The following is a 14,305-nucleotide window of genomic DNA, read 5'->3' on the forward strand; positions in this document are numbered from 1 at the left end:
GGAGTTATGTGCTGAATTTATAGGAGTGCGCAGAATGGCAAGTGGGATGAACGGTTGTCCTACGTGGCATACGAAGCTGCATGGATGGCAAGTGAGATAAAGACGTTGTTTCCACGTCAGCTCCACTGTGCTCCAGTTCCGTACTGGTTTAAGCGATTCCGCAGCCGGTTTGAGTTTCATCCGGTCGAAATCATACAGAACCCGAGTTTTTGCGATATAAGTTCAACCGGTCCAGTCTTTTTCAAGAATGTGATGGCGGTTCAACGCCAGCGGAATTTGACTAGCATGCTGAGTACGAACCGTTGGAACTTGGAAAGTAAGAGCAATATGGGACCGGTTTATTTTGTCTTGTAGGTTTAAAAGTTTAGGCGGCTAAAAAGTGTTCACAGGTATATGTGGATAACAATGATAACAATATGATAACATAAAGAAAATAATCCACATGGGTAAAAATTGTGAAACATGTCAAAACATCAAACAAAATGTAAAATTTCAGTGTTCAGAAATTATAAGAAACAAAACTTTGTGAAAAGAGATAAATGTCACATCAAATTAAGAGCTGTTTGATAACGTCTAGAAAATATCATCTGGGATTTATTTATAAATCGGTGTATGATACAACAACTGAACGATCAATGAACGAATCAAAACTCTTTGAACTGCCTTCCAAATGGTTAATTAACCTCTCATTATCTTAAGCATTAAGAAGTTAGAATCATTAAAAACATTAAATAGTTCAGTTTTATTCATATGTTATGTGTTAATAAACTTGTATTTAATTTGGTTGCATTTATTTAACTTGAATACGTCGAATAATCTATAAAATTACTTTTTCAATATAAGTGTAATTCTATGCATGAGTTCTGTTGGAAATTACCTTTTTTCTGTTTGGCCGTTTTATTTACGTGAGCAAAATAGTAACCAAATTTAACAAAAAGTAAAGTCAAAGTTTTACAATCATATTTTATTATAACTTTTCCACGATTCAATATTTCTCAGGCTTATGTGGTGCATGGAAACTAAAATATGTTATATGACGCATGCCATATTCATATTTCAATTATTATACTCTATATATAAATCACTTTTTATAAGTGATTATAGTTTTTTAAGATACTTTGCACGACGTGTGTGTGAAAGAGAATTGTGTATATACATTGATTGATTATTGTTTTGAAGGTCTTGATCAAAATATTCTTCCCCAATAATTAACATATAATGAGATTTGTTTCCCTTTATCACTTTAAATATGTTGAAATTAATAATTATGTTATAATACATCCATAATTTGGCATGGGATTATGGGAATATACGTTGGCATTTGTTTATCTATATATGAGCCTGCATAAATTGACTCAAGTCTACAAAATCCGGTATCCATAGAACAATGATAGTGAAATGTGAACAAAAGACGTATAAGACGTTTATAGATAGGAAACCGGCTTAGGACAATTGGTAATAATTTACAACATCAAGATGTGAGGCCTAAACAAAGAAAAAAAATTGAAATCAACAATTAATATTCCAAAACCCACTTCAATCTCTAATGTTTTTTTTTCTTAATGGAACATCAACATATTTAATCTCCAAAAGTGCACGGGATCGTGTATAAAATGGACATAGATGGGGCAGATAACCCCGCATACAGGTCTAACAAGATGGGATCGTGTATAAAACGGACGAAGAGGTTAATGTAGTACCTAGTAGGACACTAGGTAGTTGGTTAATAAATAGCCACAATGAGATTGTTTAACTTTGAATATTAAAAATTACAAATCAAAACAATGTGACAATGTCAAATGCCTAAAATTTATACGCACGCATACACACAAACATAAATATTTGTATTAATTTTGTTGTGAGTATTTTTTTTGTGGAGTATATATGTAAGAATGTATTAGTTTTTATAATTACTGCATTAAACTCTAAATTAGTGAACTAATAAGTTTATTAAACTGTAAATAAAATATTTAAGCTGACAATGCATGATTTTATATACAGATTTGGTTTGAAAGAAATGATGGTCGCAACGTTGACATAAATGGTTGGTGCTGACGTGTGGTAGTTGGTGGTGGTGGTAAAGTTTGGGTTTGACTCTCTTAAGTTAGTGAATTAGTGATATTATGATTGTATTAAATTATGAATTTTGTGTACTAAACTATAAATTGTTTGTGTTAAATTTTGTATTTTATATAATTTTTGTATTAAAATATGAATCGATGTATGAATGAAAATATTAGACCGTAACAATTACAAATTTTCCATTTTCGTACCAAAAAGACAAAATAAATCAGGATTTTAACATGTTTAATAAGTATTTTGTACATATTTACTTATAAATAGAAGTACTTAGGGTTCTTAATCTTTTGTGGTTCTCATTTGAACCACTCCCTCTATATATATATATATATATATATATATATATATATATATATATATATATATATATATATATATATATATATATATATATATTATATATAGAGAGAGAGAGAGAGAGAGAGAGAGCTAGGTTCAAATGTGGATTGCCATCTATTGTGCGGACGTGTGGACAATGTTATTCTGTGAGAATAACAAAGAAAATATATTGTTTGATAATGTGAATACGTTCAATCTTACATAACTATTGCTATTATCACACATTCTTACCAATTAAATCGTCTATAAGGTTATTATAGATTTTTTTTTATTATTCTCATTATGTCAGAATGTTGTCAGGATATTTATTGAGTCGTATTCTGTAAAAATGAAAATGAGAGAAAAACGATGTGTGAGAACAAAATTAAATAAGAATTGGTGAGAATGCATGGAAATTACAATAATTATGTGAGGTTGAACGTATTCACGTTATTAAACAACTTAATCTTTTAGTAATTCTCATAGAATAAAACTATCCACACGTCCGCACAATAGTTGTCCATCCACATATAACCTAGCGATATATATATATATATATATATATATATATATATATATATATATATATATATATAGAAAGAGAGAGAGAGAGAGAGAGAGAGAGAGAAAAAGAAAGAGAGAGATAGGTTCAGGTATTCTAACTAATTATTGTGTGGATGCAGGAATGATTGTGGACCAATCAATTTTTAACAAATATTAAATAATTAATAAATTGTTTAAAGGGTATAATAGTAATGTTTAACCTATTTAATTTTAGTAAATATGAAAAATATTTAATATCCCCTTTTAATCAGGGAATTTAGTTTAAAACCCTACAATCAGCATCGACACAATCTCCAATCTCCGCCTGCCTCATCCCTCACAATCATCTCGTTACATCCTCCCATCATCCGTCGATGCCCAAATCCAGTGTTTCAAATAATCGACATTGCCACCACTCCGTCACCAGCAAGTCACCGCCTCCACCAGCCCTTCCTACTACACCACCAATCGTCGACTTGTTGGTGTCGGTTGTATCCTTCATATCGTAGAATGGCAACGACACAGAACCCTACCCCCAATCTGCAGCAATTTCTCCATTCCCCCTGATACCCCTCTTGCAAAACGCCCTTTCCCCGTCCTTCTATTTCTCACCGATGAAAGTCAATGTCACAACTCAAAATCAGAAGAATCTCCACCACACAACACGGTAGTCCTCCCACAGCAAATCAATCCAACCAGCAAGTTCAAAAAGCGTCAGGGTGATGAAGCTCACACTCATTTCACTCGTCAACCACAACCAATTCGTTCTCCAATTTGAAGTTTTCTGAAATGGCGAGACTAGTTTCCATTGAAGTATGGAACCCTAATGGCAAATACTGAGTTGTTAGCACAAAATCCATGCCGGGTACACGCTGGATTAATTTACTGGTTCAACAAGATTGTCGTGTTGAAGTAAGTAGTTTGATTAATCTTCAAAATTTTGATCAATTTCAAATTGGATTTTCTATATGTTAATCGATGTTTTTTATGTTTCAGATATGCACAGAGAAAAAAACGATACTATCTGTTGAAGACATCATTGCTTTGATTGGAAATAGGTACGATGGAGTTATCGGCCAGGTAACGTTTCGTAATTCAGATCACTTTTTGTTTATCGGCGCTTGTATATCCACTTTAATTTGGGGTTTTCTGGTGATTCTGGATTGTTTAGAGTTGCTATGAATCTGGAAATTGATTTCCTTTATTGAATATTTGTCGATTTTGGGTTTTAGATGACTGAAGATTGGGGGAGACATTGTTTTCTGCATTGAGCAAAGCAGGTGGAAAAGCTTTCAGCAACATGGATGTGGGTTACAACAATGTTGATGTCAATGTAGCAACCAAGTATGGTGTTGCTCTTGGAAACACTCTTGTGAGTTCATACTTCGTATCTCAATAATATAAGTATAAGTTTTTATTATTTTTCACAAAACCAACAATCGGAATTAAAACTTCAAAAATTATGATTTATGCATGGGGTGTACTTACAGAGACCACGACAGAGTTAGCAGCATCACTTTCACTTGCTGCTTCAAGAAGGATAGTTGAATCAAAAGATATTGTTTTACCTCCGATTAAAACTGCTACCAAGGATTAAAAATCTAACTAGGAATTGTAGTTAAGATCTGATGATTTTATGGAAGAAATTCTATGATGAAAGTCCTTCAGAACCTTGTTCCAAATGGGACGAAGGTTGACATTAGCACAATGCTTGAAGAAGTTGTCCACTATGTGAAGTTCTTGCAGCTTCAAATTAAGGTATATACACAATTGTTAAGTTATGATAAACCATACTTCACTTTTTCCATATTAATTTACAGACATGGTGATGGAGGTGACTAATTTTTTCCTAACTTGATGCAGTTGCTAAGCTCAGATGACATGCGGTTTTAGGTTTTAAAGATGAAAAGAAAGAAAACATGGAGGGACGATAGTATATTCTAGCAGAATGTATTCATACAGAATGCCATTGACATTGTATTCTTACAGAATTGATTTGTTATTCATTAAGAATGTATTTTTTTATTTTATTATAATGGATTAACAACAATATTCTCTCAGAATGTATTAGTATTTTACCTTGATTTTAATATATCATTCTAAGAATGTAATACAAAAAGTTGAACTTGTATCCAAATTTTTGTTATTCTTCAAGAAACTCATTAAATCAATATATATATTTTGTAGAATGTGTATTCTTTTATGGTTCAAGCATATTTGTTATTTTTCAATATATTGATAAACATATTCTGTCAGAATATCCGAGAATTATCATCCCTACAATCAGATTTTAAAATTAATAGAATGTATTATCCCTTAAAATATGCAATTTTTCTTTTTTAAATTTATGTTAATTGACTAAAATACCCTTAAAATGAAATTAGATGGTATTTTCTAATTATCTTTAATTTAATAATATGTATTATTCACTTTCTTAAAATAAATAAAATGATTGGCTCACAATCATTCCTACAACCACACAATAATTAGTTAGAATAGAATAACCTAATCCTATATATATATATATATATATATATATATATATATATATATATATATATATATATATATATATATATATATATATATATATATATATATAGAGAGAGAGAGAGAGAGAGAGGGAGAGAGAAAGAAAGAGAGAAAGAGAGCTAGGTTCAAGTATTCTAACTAATTATTGTGTGGATGTAGGAATCAATGTGAGACAATCATTTCAAAACCTAAATAAGGTAAAATTTAATGTTATCTATTAATTAATTTTAGTAATTAAATAAATATTTAATTAATCCCTTTAATTTAGGCAAGATAGTTTAAGAATTAATTAAAAAAGGTAAATTTTTAAGAGAAAATTACAAATATAACCAAAATAGTTAATTACTTTGTAAAAATAACCAAAAAAAATCCAAATTACAAAAATAGCCATCAAAATCGCAAATTGATTAAGCCCATCTGCGATTTCATCAAGCCATCTGCGAACGTACAAGTCGCTAAAACACATCTGTGCTTTAGCGACTTGTACGTTCGCAGATGATTTTTTTATTTTTATTTTTTATTTTTTTTATGGTATAAATAAGGGGTACAAGTGACTAAAATCGCAGATGAACTAAGTTCATCTGCGATTTCGTTTTTTTTTTTTTTTTTAAAAATTTTGACTACGAAATTGATAGGATTTGACTATGAAACAACCATATTATATATAAATTCTTGCAAAAAATTATCACTTTTGTTGTAATTTCTTTGAAAATTGTGTTTATAATCTTTTTAATAAAATGAATTAATATTTGTTTTGTCAAATCGTCCATAATGCTTTCAGAGAGAGAGTTCTTCAACGAAAAATGTAAAAAATGAAACAAACAAAAAAAATTATGTTTTTATACCTGCGAAAAAGGTGAAATCGCAGATGAAATGTGAAATAGCAGATGGACTAGTCCATCTGCGAACGTACAAGTCGCTAAAGCATGGATGTGCTTTAGCGACTTGTACGTTCGCAGATGGTTTTGTCAAATCGCAGATGGACTTAGTCCATCTGCGATTTTGCAGGCTATTTTTGTAATTGGGTTTTTTTTTGCTATTTTCTACAAAGTAATTATCGGTTTTGGTTATATTTGTAATTTTCTCAATTTTTAATGTTATCTATTAATTAATTTTAGTAATCAAATCTATTTGTTCAATAATTGTATATATTTAAGGATGTTATTTAGACTATTATTCTGTAAAAATATGTATGAATCTATATTTGCATTACAATGTTTGAATATATAAGGATCGTGTTATATTTCAACTGAAGGTTTAAGAATGTTGTTTTTCTACAAGGAGTTACTTCAATCAAAATATGTACTCAATCAGAATATATTATGACATTTTCATAGAATATCGTTCTAACAGAATTGCATTCTAAAAGAATAAAATCGAGTAAAATTAAAAATTATCTTATAATTAAAAATGAATTAATTAAAAAATCAGAATTCAAAATTAAAAGAATCAATATCCCTTAAAATCCGAAATTTTCATTACTTAAACATGTGTTTCCTAATTTAAACATGTGTCTCCTAATTTAAAGATATGTAAATCATTATTTATAATAACTAAAACCATTAGTCTACATTCATCCCTAGATCCACACAATAATTAATTAAATACAATAACATAAGCCTATATATATAAATATTATATCTCATACTTCACCTATCAATTTGAAGTCTATGTACTTATTTTCAATATATATATATATAGACTAAACTGCACAAATGGTCCCTGTGGTATGTCGAAAATTGTCACTTTGGTCCAAAAAAGTTTAGACTAGCACCAGTGGTCCAAAATTTTGATTTTGTTGCGAGTTTTGTCCAAAAATATTGAAACATTATTAAATTAACGGATTTACCCTTGATATTTTCTTTTTCCACTTTTTTTATTTACTTCTAACACTTTTTTAATTAAAAACAAAAAGAAACTAACCCCCACCCCAGCCCACTTTTTATCTATCTATTTATCTCTCTCTCTCTCTTTATCTCTCTCTCTCTCTCTATCTCTCTCTCTCTCTCTCTCTAAATCTTCAGCTAACTTGACCACCACCGGAAAGCTTGAACACCATTGTCGGAAAAGATGAACGCAACCACCATCACCGGAAAAGATGAACGCAATCGCCACCACCGGAAAAGATGACCGTTTCAACCACTGCAGGTCAACACCGCAAGTCAACACCACAACCATCTCCTAGAAAAACCTTCGATCTGAAAAGCATCGTTTTCCGGCAGCGAAGACAAACAAACCCTCGATTTTCTGGAAAAGACAGACAAACCCTCGATTTTCCGGCGAAGACAAAAACAAACCTTCAAAAACCTCCTTGAACGTTGTAGATATGAAAATGATCCCTCTCTTTAGATCTATCTCGTAGTCGTTGTCGGTTTTCAGACAAACAAACTCTTCCCCATGTCGAAACCATGAAGGTCATCGGTCTCCGGATCTGTTTGCCGAAACACCGCCTCTTCGTACACGCCGGAGCCGGATATGTCACCCATTACCCAAACGATTTAAGGTTTTTACTCCATAAACCCTCGTATCTAAAAAACTTCTTGTCGGAGCTTAGGTAATGAACAAATGAACAGATCCGAAACCCTTCGTTGGTGCTGAAAACCCACCGTCGGAGCCCTTCTTCGGTGCTGAAAACCAACCGTCGCAGACGCCTGTTATAGCAAACCCTAACGTCGCCGCCTGTCAAAACAAACTGTAATGTCGTTCGCCGTCTCTCTCTCTCTCTCTCTCTCACGGGTCTGAGGTGGTTTAGGGGTTGCAAACCCTGGTTCCGTCTGTGTCTCTTCGTTTCACTCCTCCTCCGACGGTGGTGGTGGCTGTACTGCTGACGAATGATGGTAGTGTTAAGTGATGCGCAGATAAAAGGGACGAGGGGTTATTACATTTTGTTTCTTATTTATTTCAATAAAAAAATAATAAAAGAAATAAAAGAAATCTGAAAAAGAAAATACCAAGGGCAAAATCGTCACTTTAAATATTTTCAAAAAAAATTGTACCAAAACCGCAATAAAATGAAAGTTTTGGACCTCTGGTGCTAATCCAAACCTTTTTGGACCAAAGTGGCAATTTTAGACATACCACAAGGACCATTCGTGCAGTTTTATTTTTTATATTTTAGATTAAAAATTTCCTTCGTCATATGTACATAAAACGTCATGTAAGTTTGTAGTTTTCGAAGTGATAAAACCAATTCGTTCCTATTTCGGGTCTTTTTGTAATCATTACCAGATAAATATTTAGAATAGTAAAATCTAAATTTATCGTTGTTAATTATATAACTTCGAAAGTATAAACCATAAACATAAAAGTTTTAAGAGGTTGGTAGAATTACATGATATTAACTATGTAACCTCTAAGATATGAAATAAACCATGGTTTTGTAATTTATAAAGCAAAGTATATGGAACATGGAAGCCCACATATTGTTAAACATATATATACCAAGTTCATTTTCAACCTATTAATAGTGGTACCTGCATTATAAAACTTAAATTTATGATGATGAATTTTAAAAATTAAAATTTGAATTTATAATGTTATCATGTTAGGAAATGACGTATGCTGACTTTCCAAAATTCAACTCACACAGAGATGGTATAATTGCCGAAGGATAAAAAATCTACTTATTTTGAAAATATAAAAATGAATGAATATTCTTAATCCCAAAGTCATCTTAGAATATGAAAATTAAAATAACTTATAATATTAACTATTAATATGCAAATTAAAATAACTTATCAAATTAACTATTAGATGCTCACGTTTCTTGATGACTAAAACACAATTTGATCAGTTATAAATATTTGATCTTGATATTAAAAGAATTCAAAAACCAAAAAAATAAAGCAAAAACCTCTTAATGAAATTGTGATACTTTCTTGTATCACTACTATCAAATCAATAAACATTTCAATAAACAGAGTTCATAATTGGATGGGATGAAATTTGACTTCAAGCCCAATACACAAGCTACTTCCATTTTAGCTACATATAAAAAATCTCATAATAGCAAGCTACTTACATTTTAGCAAAATTCCAAACTGTAGTTTATTTTAACTCATAAGTCATAATAACAGTTAACTTTATTTTATCAACAAACTTAAACAATATGCTAATTTTTACTCATAATAGCAAGCTACTTTAATTTTAGCAACCCAACATTCTTCTGAACATTTATGGCTGTAGGGAGAAAAGGAGAAATAAAGTTAAGAAAAAATAAATTGGTACGAAACCAGATATTGAAATATGCTCAATAATATATAAAAAATTGCTTCGTTTGGAGCACGAGTCATATATGCTTTGTTTGGGCCATTGTGAATATACAAAGCTAGATATAGAAAAGGCATAGAAATCAGCCCAAATAATGACAGTTATCAACAATCAAGAAAATTAATAAACACACCTTTTCTACTTAAAAGGTCAAACTATGATTGGATGATTATGGGTTGTCTTTGATCCAATAGCAATGAAATACTTCCAAAACCATCATTTTAATACAATGAAATACTTCCAAAACCATCATTTTATGGTCAAAATTAGCCTACATGTCATAAACTAAAGAAATGTCATGAATTTACTTATGAAAAGCTTTAAAGTTTGAATTTGCATAAGGCAAAAGACAGAGGAAATATGCTTCCAGGAGTTTACTGAATGTATGGTTTAATAATTCACATTAACAATCGGTGTGTAAATTAGGTAGTAATAAACATGTTTGTATGGAGTAATTTCATCAAAAAAATGGTGTCCAGAAAGAAAATTAGACACATAAATACATATACCTTCTATTAAACATTTCATAAAATGAAGATAAATGCCATCCTTCATTGGCTGGTCCTATAAAAAAACAAGATTAAGCACTTATACTTGTTTGTAGCTAATATAAACGATTCAAGTGGCTGGATAGATAGAAAAAATGAAGAAACTTACTTTAAGTGCGTGCAAATCTAAATTGAAGAAATTAAGATTAAGCACATATCACTTCTTTTTGTATCCACCATAGGAGCACCACCTAAGATATCAATCATAGTATCCAGCCAGCCCACTCACCAACCAACCAACCTAAAAGTATTGATGATTATTCATTAGAGGAAATGATAAATATGAAAGAGTAGACATCAAATATAGGAACATACATTAAAGCAATAACTAAGATATGAGTCATGTTCGAATCTGTCTGCAGATCATAGACCTACTATCACCGCTCAATCATCAGAGAGCAGGTGCTCTAACTTGCCTACGATTTCCATCTTTCACACACTCCATCAAAAAGTATCCTTCAATAGTTCATAATTTTGCACATCATTTAACAACAACAACACTCCATAAACTCCATAACTTCTTAATATCAGACAAAGTTTTAAAATGCCCAAAAAATGAAAACGAAATAAACAGAAATAAGGATAGAGATGACCAGGAAAACCCAGCTCTCCTTTGATAATATTTTTAAATCATTTGACCTGCAGAAAAGAAAGAAAACAGGGTTAAGAGCAAAAAACCCAAACTGTGAAACTACCATTTACAACCACGATCAGTCAAAAACATCTCACAAGAATAGCAAAACAAACGCTAAAACACAAGTAAAATGAAAAAAAAAAATCGAACGTGTATGTATATTAAGGTTTGCATATTTCAAAACCTTTCAACTCTTCATCCAAAATTTCCACATTTGGGTTTGATATCGAAAACATAAAAAGCAATTACATGAAAGAACATCTAAAGATGAGTAAGAGTCATCTTCAGAGGCTACATACAGTAATTGAGAGATGAAGAAAGTGGTGGTGGCGGAGGGAATATCGTGGCAGCTGCAAATGGTGGTTGTAAAGGTGGTGGTTGTAAACGGTGGTTGTAGTGAAGATGGTGGTGGTGGCTGTAGTGAAGATGGTGGTGGAGGGGAGTTGTGGCGGCAGCCGTATTTTTCGAGGAGTTTTGAGAGAGAAATTGATAAAGAAGAATTGTTAGTTCGGGATTTTTGGTTTCATCTAATCTGCAGGGTTTTCCATTTTAAATGAACTGAAATCGTTTACTTTCAACTAAAGAGAAGGGATTTACCGAGATATATGGAAAATTGGTTAGCCGGGTCGATGAGGGTGTTACTGTGATACATCATATCAAATATCAAAGGTGGATAAGATTTCAAAATATAGATGGTTTAAACTTTTAATATTATTTTAATGAGAGATGGTTGTATTTTCATCTTAAATTTTTGGACGTCTTAAAAAATATTATTATTTTATTCGATTTATTTTTAGAAATGTGAGATTTACATTATTATATATATATATATATATATATATATATATATATATATATATATATATATATATATATATTGAAAATAAATACATAGACTTCAAATTGATAGGTGAAGTATGAGATATAATATTTAGCGATATAGTTCTTTAATTTATACATTCATAATAAACATTTTTTCTGGAATAAATAATTATGTCCACAAGTTTTTTATATGATTTTATTAATAAGCCCACAAACCAATCAAACTAAATCTGAATTCAAACTCTATCAGTTGTCCTTGATATAAGAAATATAAACTAGCTTGGATAAGTCGAACATGTCTATTAAAATTATGTTTAAGAAAAGCTTAAACAATTCGAAAATAGACAAAAATATTCAATAATCAAGTTTTATTTGAAATTAACGATAGAACATTCACACACATTCACATACAAATACATTAACGATCAATAAGAATATACTCAAGAGCCTCTGTGTACTTATTTTTGTAATCGAATTCGAACTTAATAAAATTATACTCTAAGAAGCTTGAATTATTTAACAATATTCTAATAAATATCTTGTTATTAGTGAAATCTGGTGTTGTACGACAACTGATAAGTAAAAAAATATTATGCAAATACATAGCAAGAAAAAAAAAGCTGGAAAAAAGGGGCGTTCCGAGAATCATACCACTAGACCAAACGCCCTTAATGACTCTTATCTCTGAACTTTATTTAAGTATAAACATTAACTATTAACACCAACAAAAATAATTGTTTAAATAGAAACCAACTTCTCCATGTTTAAAGATTCTTGAAAACATTCTTTCATACATTTTAATACATAAATTTCCTTATTAAAATTACATAAAATGTTAAAAATACTAAAGTGCAGCTATGCATTCGATTTCAATCCTGGCATCAAGTGGTAATGCTGCAACCTGATATGTTGATCTAGCTGGAGCTGGAGCAGGAAAATCTGCAATTCAAAAAAAAAAAATTATAAATTAATTATATCCATATAAATCGATAATATATAGTATCTTAAAACCGAATATCATTACTCACATTTAGCATATATTTCATTAACTTTCTTGAAGTCCTTCAGATCAGCCAACCTGAAAATTAACCACAAATTTTCATTTTTTTTTTTTTTTTTTGGTTTAAAATTCAATGTCCTCACATAACTTTAACATACAAAAATATAAATCCCGTTTACATGATTGTGGTTTTAACCACTGAGGAATAACTAGCCCCACTAGCTTTCAAAATCTCCCCCATATTCTTGAGAATCTGACAAATATAACAAAATATTACATTAAATATAAGACAAATTCTACTTTTAATCAAATTTCTGATTTTTTTTTTTTTTTTTTTTGGTAAAGAAATAAAAATAATCACCTGCTCTGTTTGTTCCTCTACACTGTCTGAAACAAACTTCCCTGTCTGCAAAAAGCAACAATAACATATGTAACAAACAAAAATTAATTATAGTTACATAACTGAGTTAGATATTTAAAGGGTATTGAAGTACTATATTATAAAGTAAATGAATAAAGAAAATATGGTTGTTATTAAAACCTCGGGAATAAGACCAAGAACACCAGAAACAAAAAGTGTATTATTGGCTTTAATGGCTTGGGAATAAGGACCAAGTGCTGCTGGAGCCTTGTCTGTTTTAACAGCTTCCTTAATACCTATAATACACAATATAAACAATTTAACATTCATGATTTATATCAAGTGAAACTACTATCTTATATAAATACAAGTGAATCAAGAAATAATCAAGAAAACGCAAGTGAATTAGGAAGAACAATGATATGGTAAGCAACCAATAAAATCCTTTATTTCACATTCTAGATTTCCTGAGGTTGTTAACAAAATTAATCAATAAGCACCTGCAAAATCTAATGTTCTCAACAATTTGGTTCTTCAAAGATACAACGAGGGTATCAATTTATGGAAAAGGTGGAGGTGAGTGTTTCTGTCGATTATCCCAAATCGAGGGAGGAACACTTTATAAACAATGACAGTTCGACATTTTTGCAAAATTCGAAATCAATACAAGGAGCATATGAACATCAATTGAATTATAGAAATACTTGAGCTTTTAAGCGATCAAAGAAGAGGATAACTCACTAGCGTCAGTAGAAATGCCGAGGCAAGCGAATGGAGTTGACCGGTTGGAAGAGGAAGTTAGAGAAGAACGCCAGAAGCTAGTGCCGGCAGCGGAGGCGCAACCTATACCTGCGATGATCGGAGCACGGTGGCGGAGTACACCGATGTCTATCGCCGGCATGTTAAACGACCTTGCTAGACCAGAAGCCATCCACGCCATTGTCTTTCTCTTTCTGCAAAATATTCTCGGAAAGTCCGAAAATGGATGTTATTTAGGAAAAGCAGAAACGTTATTGGGCTTCCATTGGGTCGATTGTAAGTTTGTAACCATAAAAGAAAGGTTAAACATATTCAACAATTTTCAAGTTCACAAAAGTTATTAAATTTTCATAAAAAATATTAATTTTGACTATATATTTGTTTTGTCTTGAATTAAACATCATCATCATGTTTATCAATTTGATACAATTCTAACTATT

The 14,305-nt window shown here is 30.9% G+C and overlaps 1 protein-coding gene and 1 long non-coding RNA gene across 2 annotated transcripts; one reads left to right on the forward strand and one right to left on the reverse strand.

Moving 5' to 3' along the window:
• Positions 1–3,275: 3,275 nt before the first annotated feature.
• Positions 3,276–4,992, forward strand: LOC145141002 (uncharacterized). Its single transcript, XR_013722392.1, has 5 exons — positions 3,276–3,852; positions 3,937–4,020; positions 4,173–4,312; positions 4,431–4,698; positions 4,804–4,992. It is a non-coding gene; the product is annotated as an uncharacterized LOC145141002 (long non-coding RNA).
• A 7,468-nt stretch (positions 4,993–12,460) lies between these two features.
• LOC145137734 (endoribonuclease L-PSP family protein) lies at positions 12,461–14,100 on the reverse strand. Its single transcript, XM_079071872.1, has 6 exons — positions 13,848–14,100; positions 13,287–13,402; positions 13,107–13,151; positions 12,925–12,998; positions 12,774–12,823; positions 12,461–12,684 (listed from the first exon to the last, which is right to left on the reverse strand). The coding sequence occupies exons 1-6, from the start codon at positions 14,044–14,046 to the stop codon at positions 12,590–12,592; spliced, it is 579 nt and encodes a 192-aa protein (XP_078927998.1). The 5' UTR covers positions 14,047–14,100; the 3' UTR covers positions 12,461–12,589.
• Positions 14,101–14,305: the final 205 nt, after the last annotated feature.

The sequence above is a fragment of the Lactuca virosa genome, chromosome 9 (genome assembly GCF_052849685.1).
Source record: "Lactuca virosa cultivar CGN04683 chromosome 9, Lactuca_virosa_CGN04683_v6, whole genome shotgun sequence".
Taxonomy (NCBI): Eukaryota; Viridiplantae; Streptophyta; class Magnoliopsida; order Asterales; family Asteraceae; genus Lactuca; species Lactuca virosa.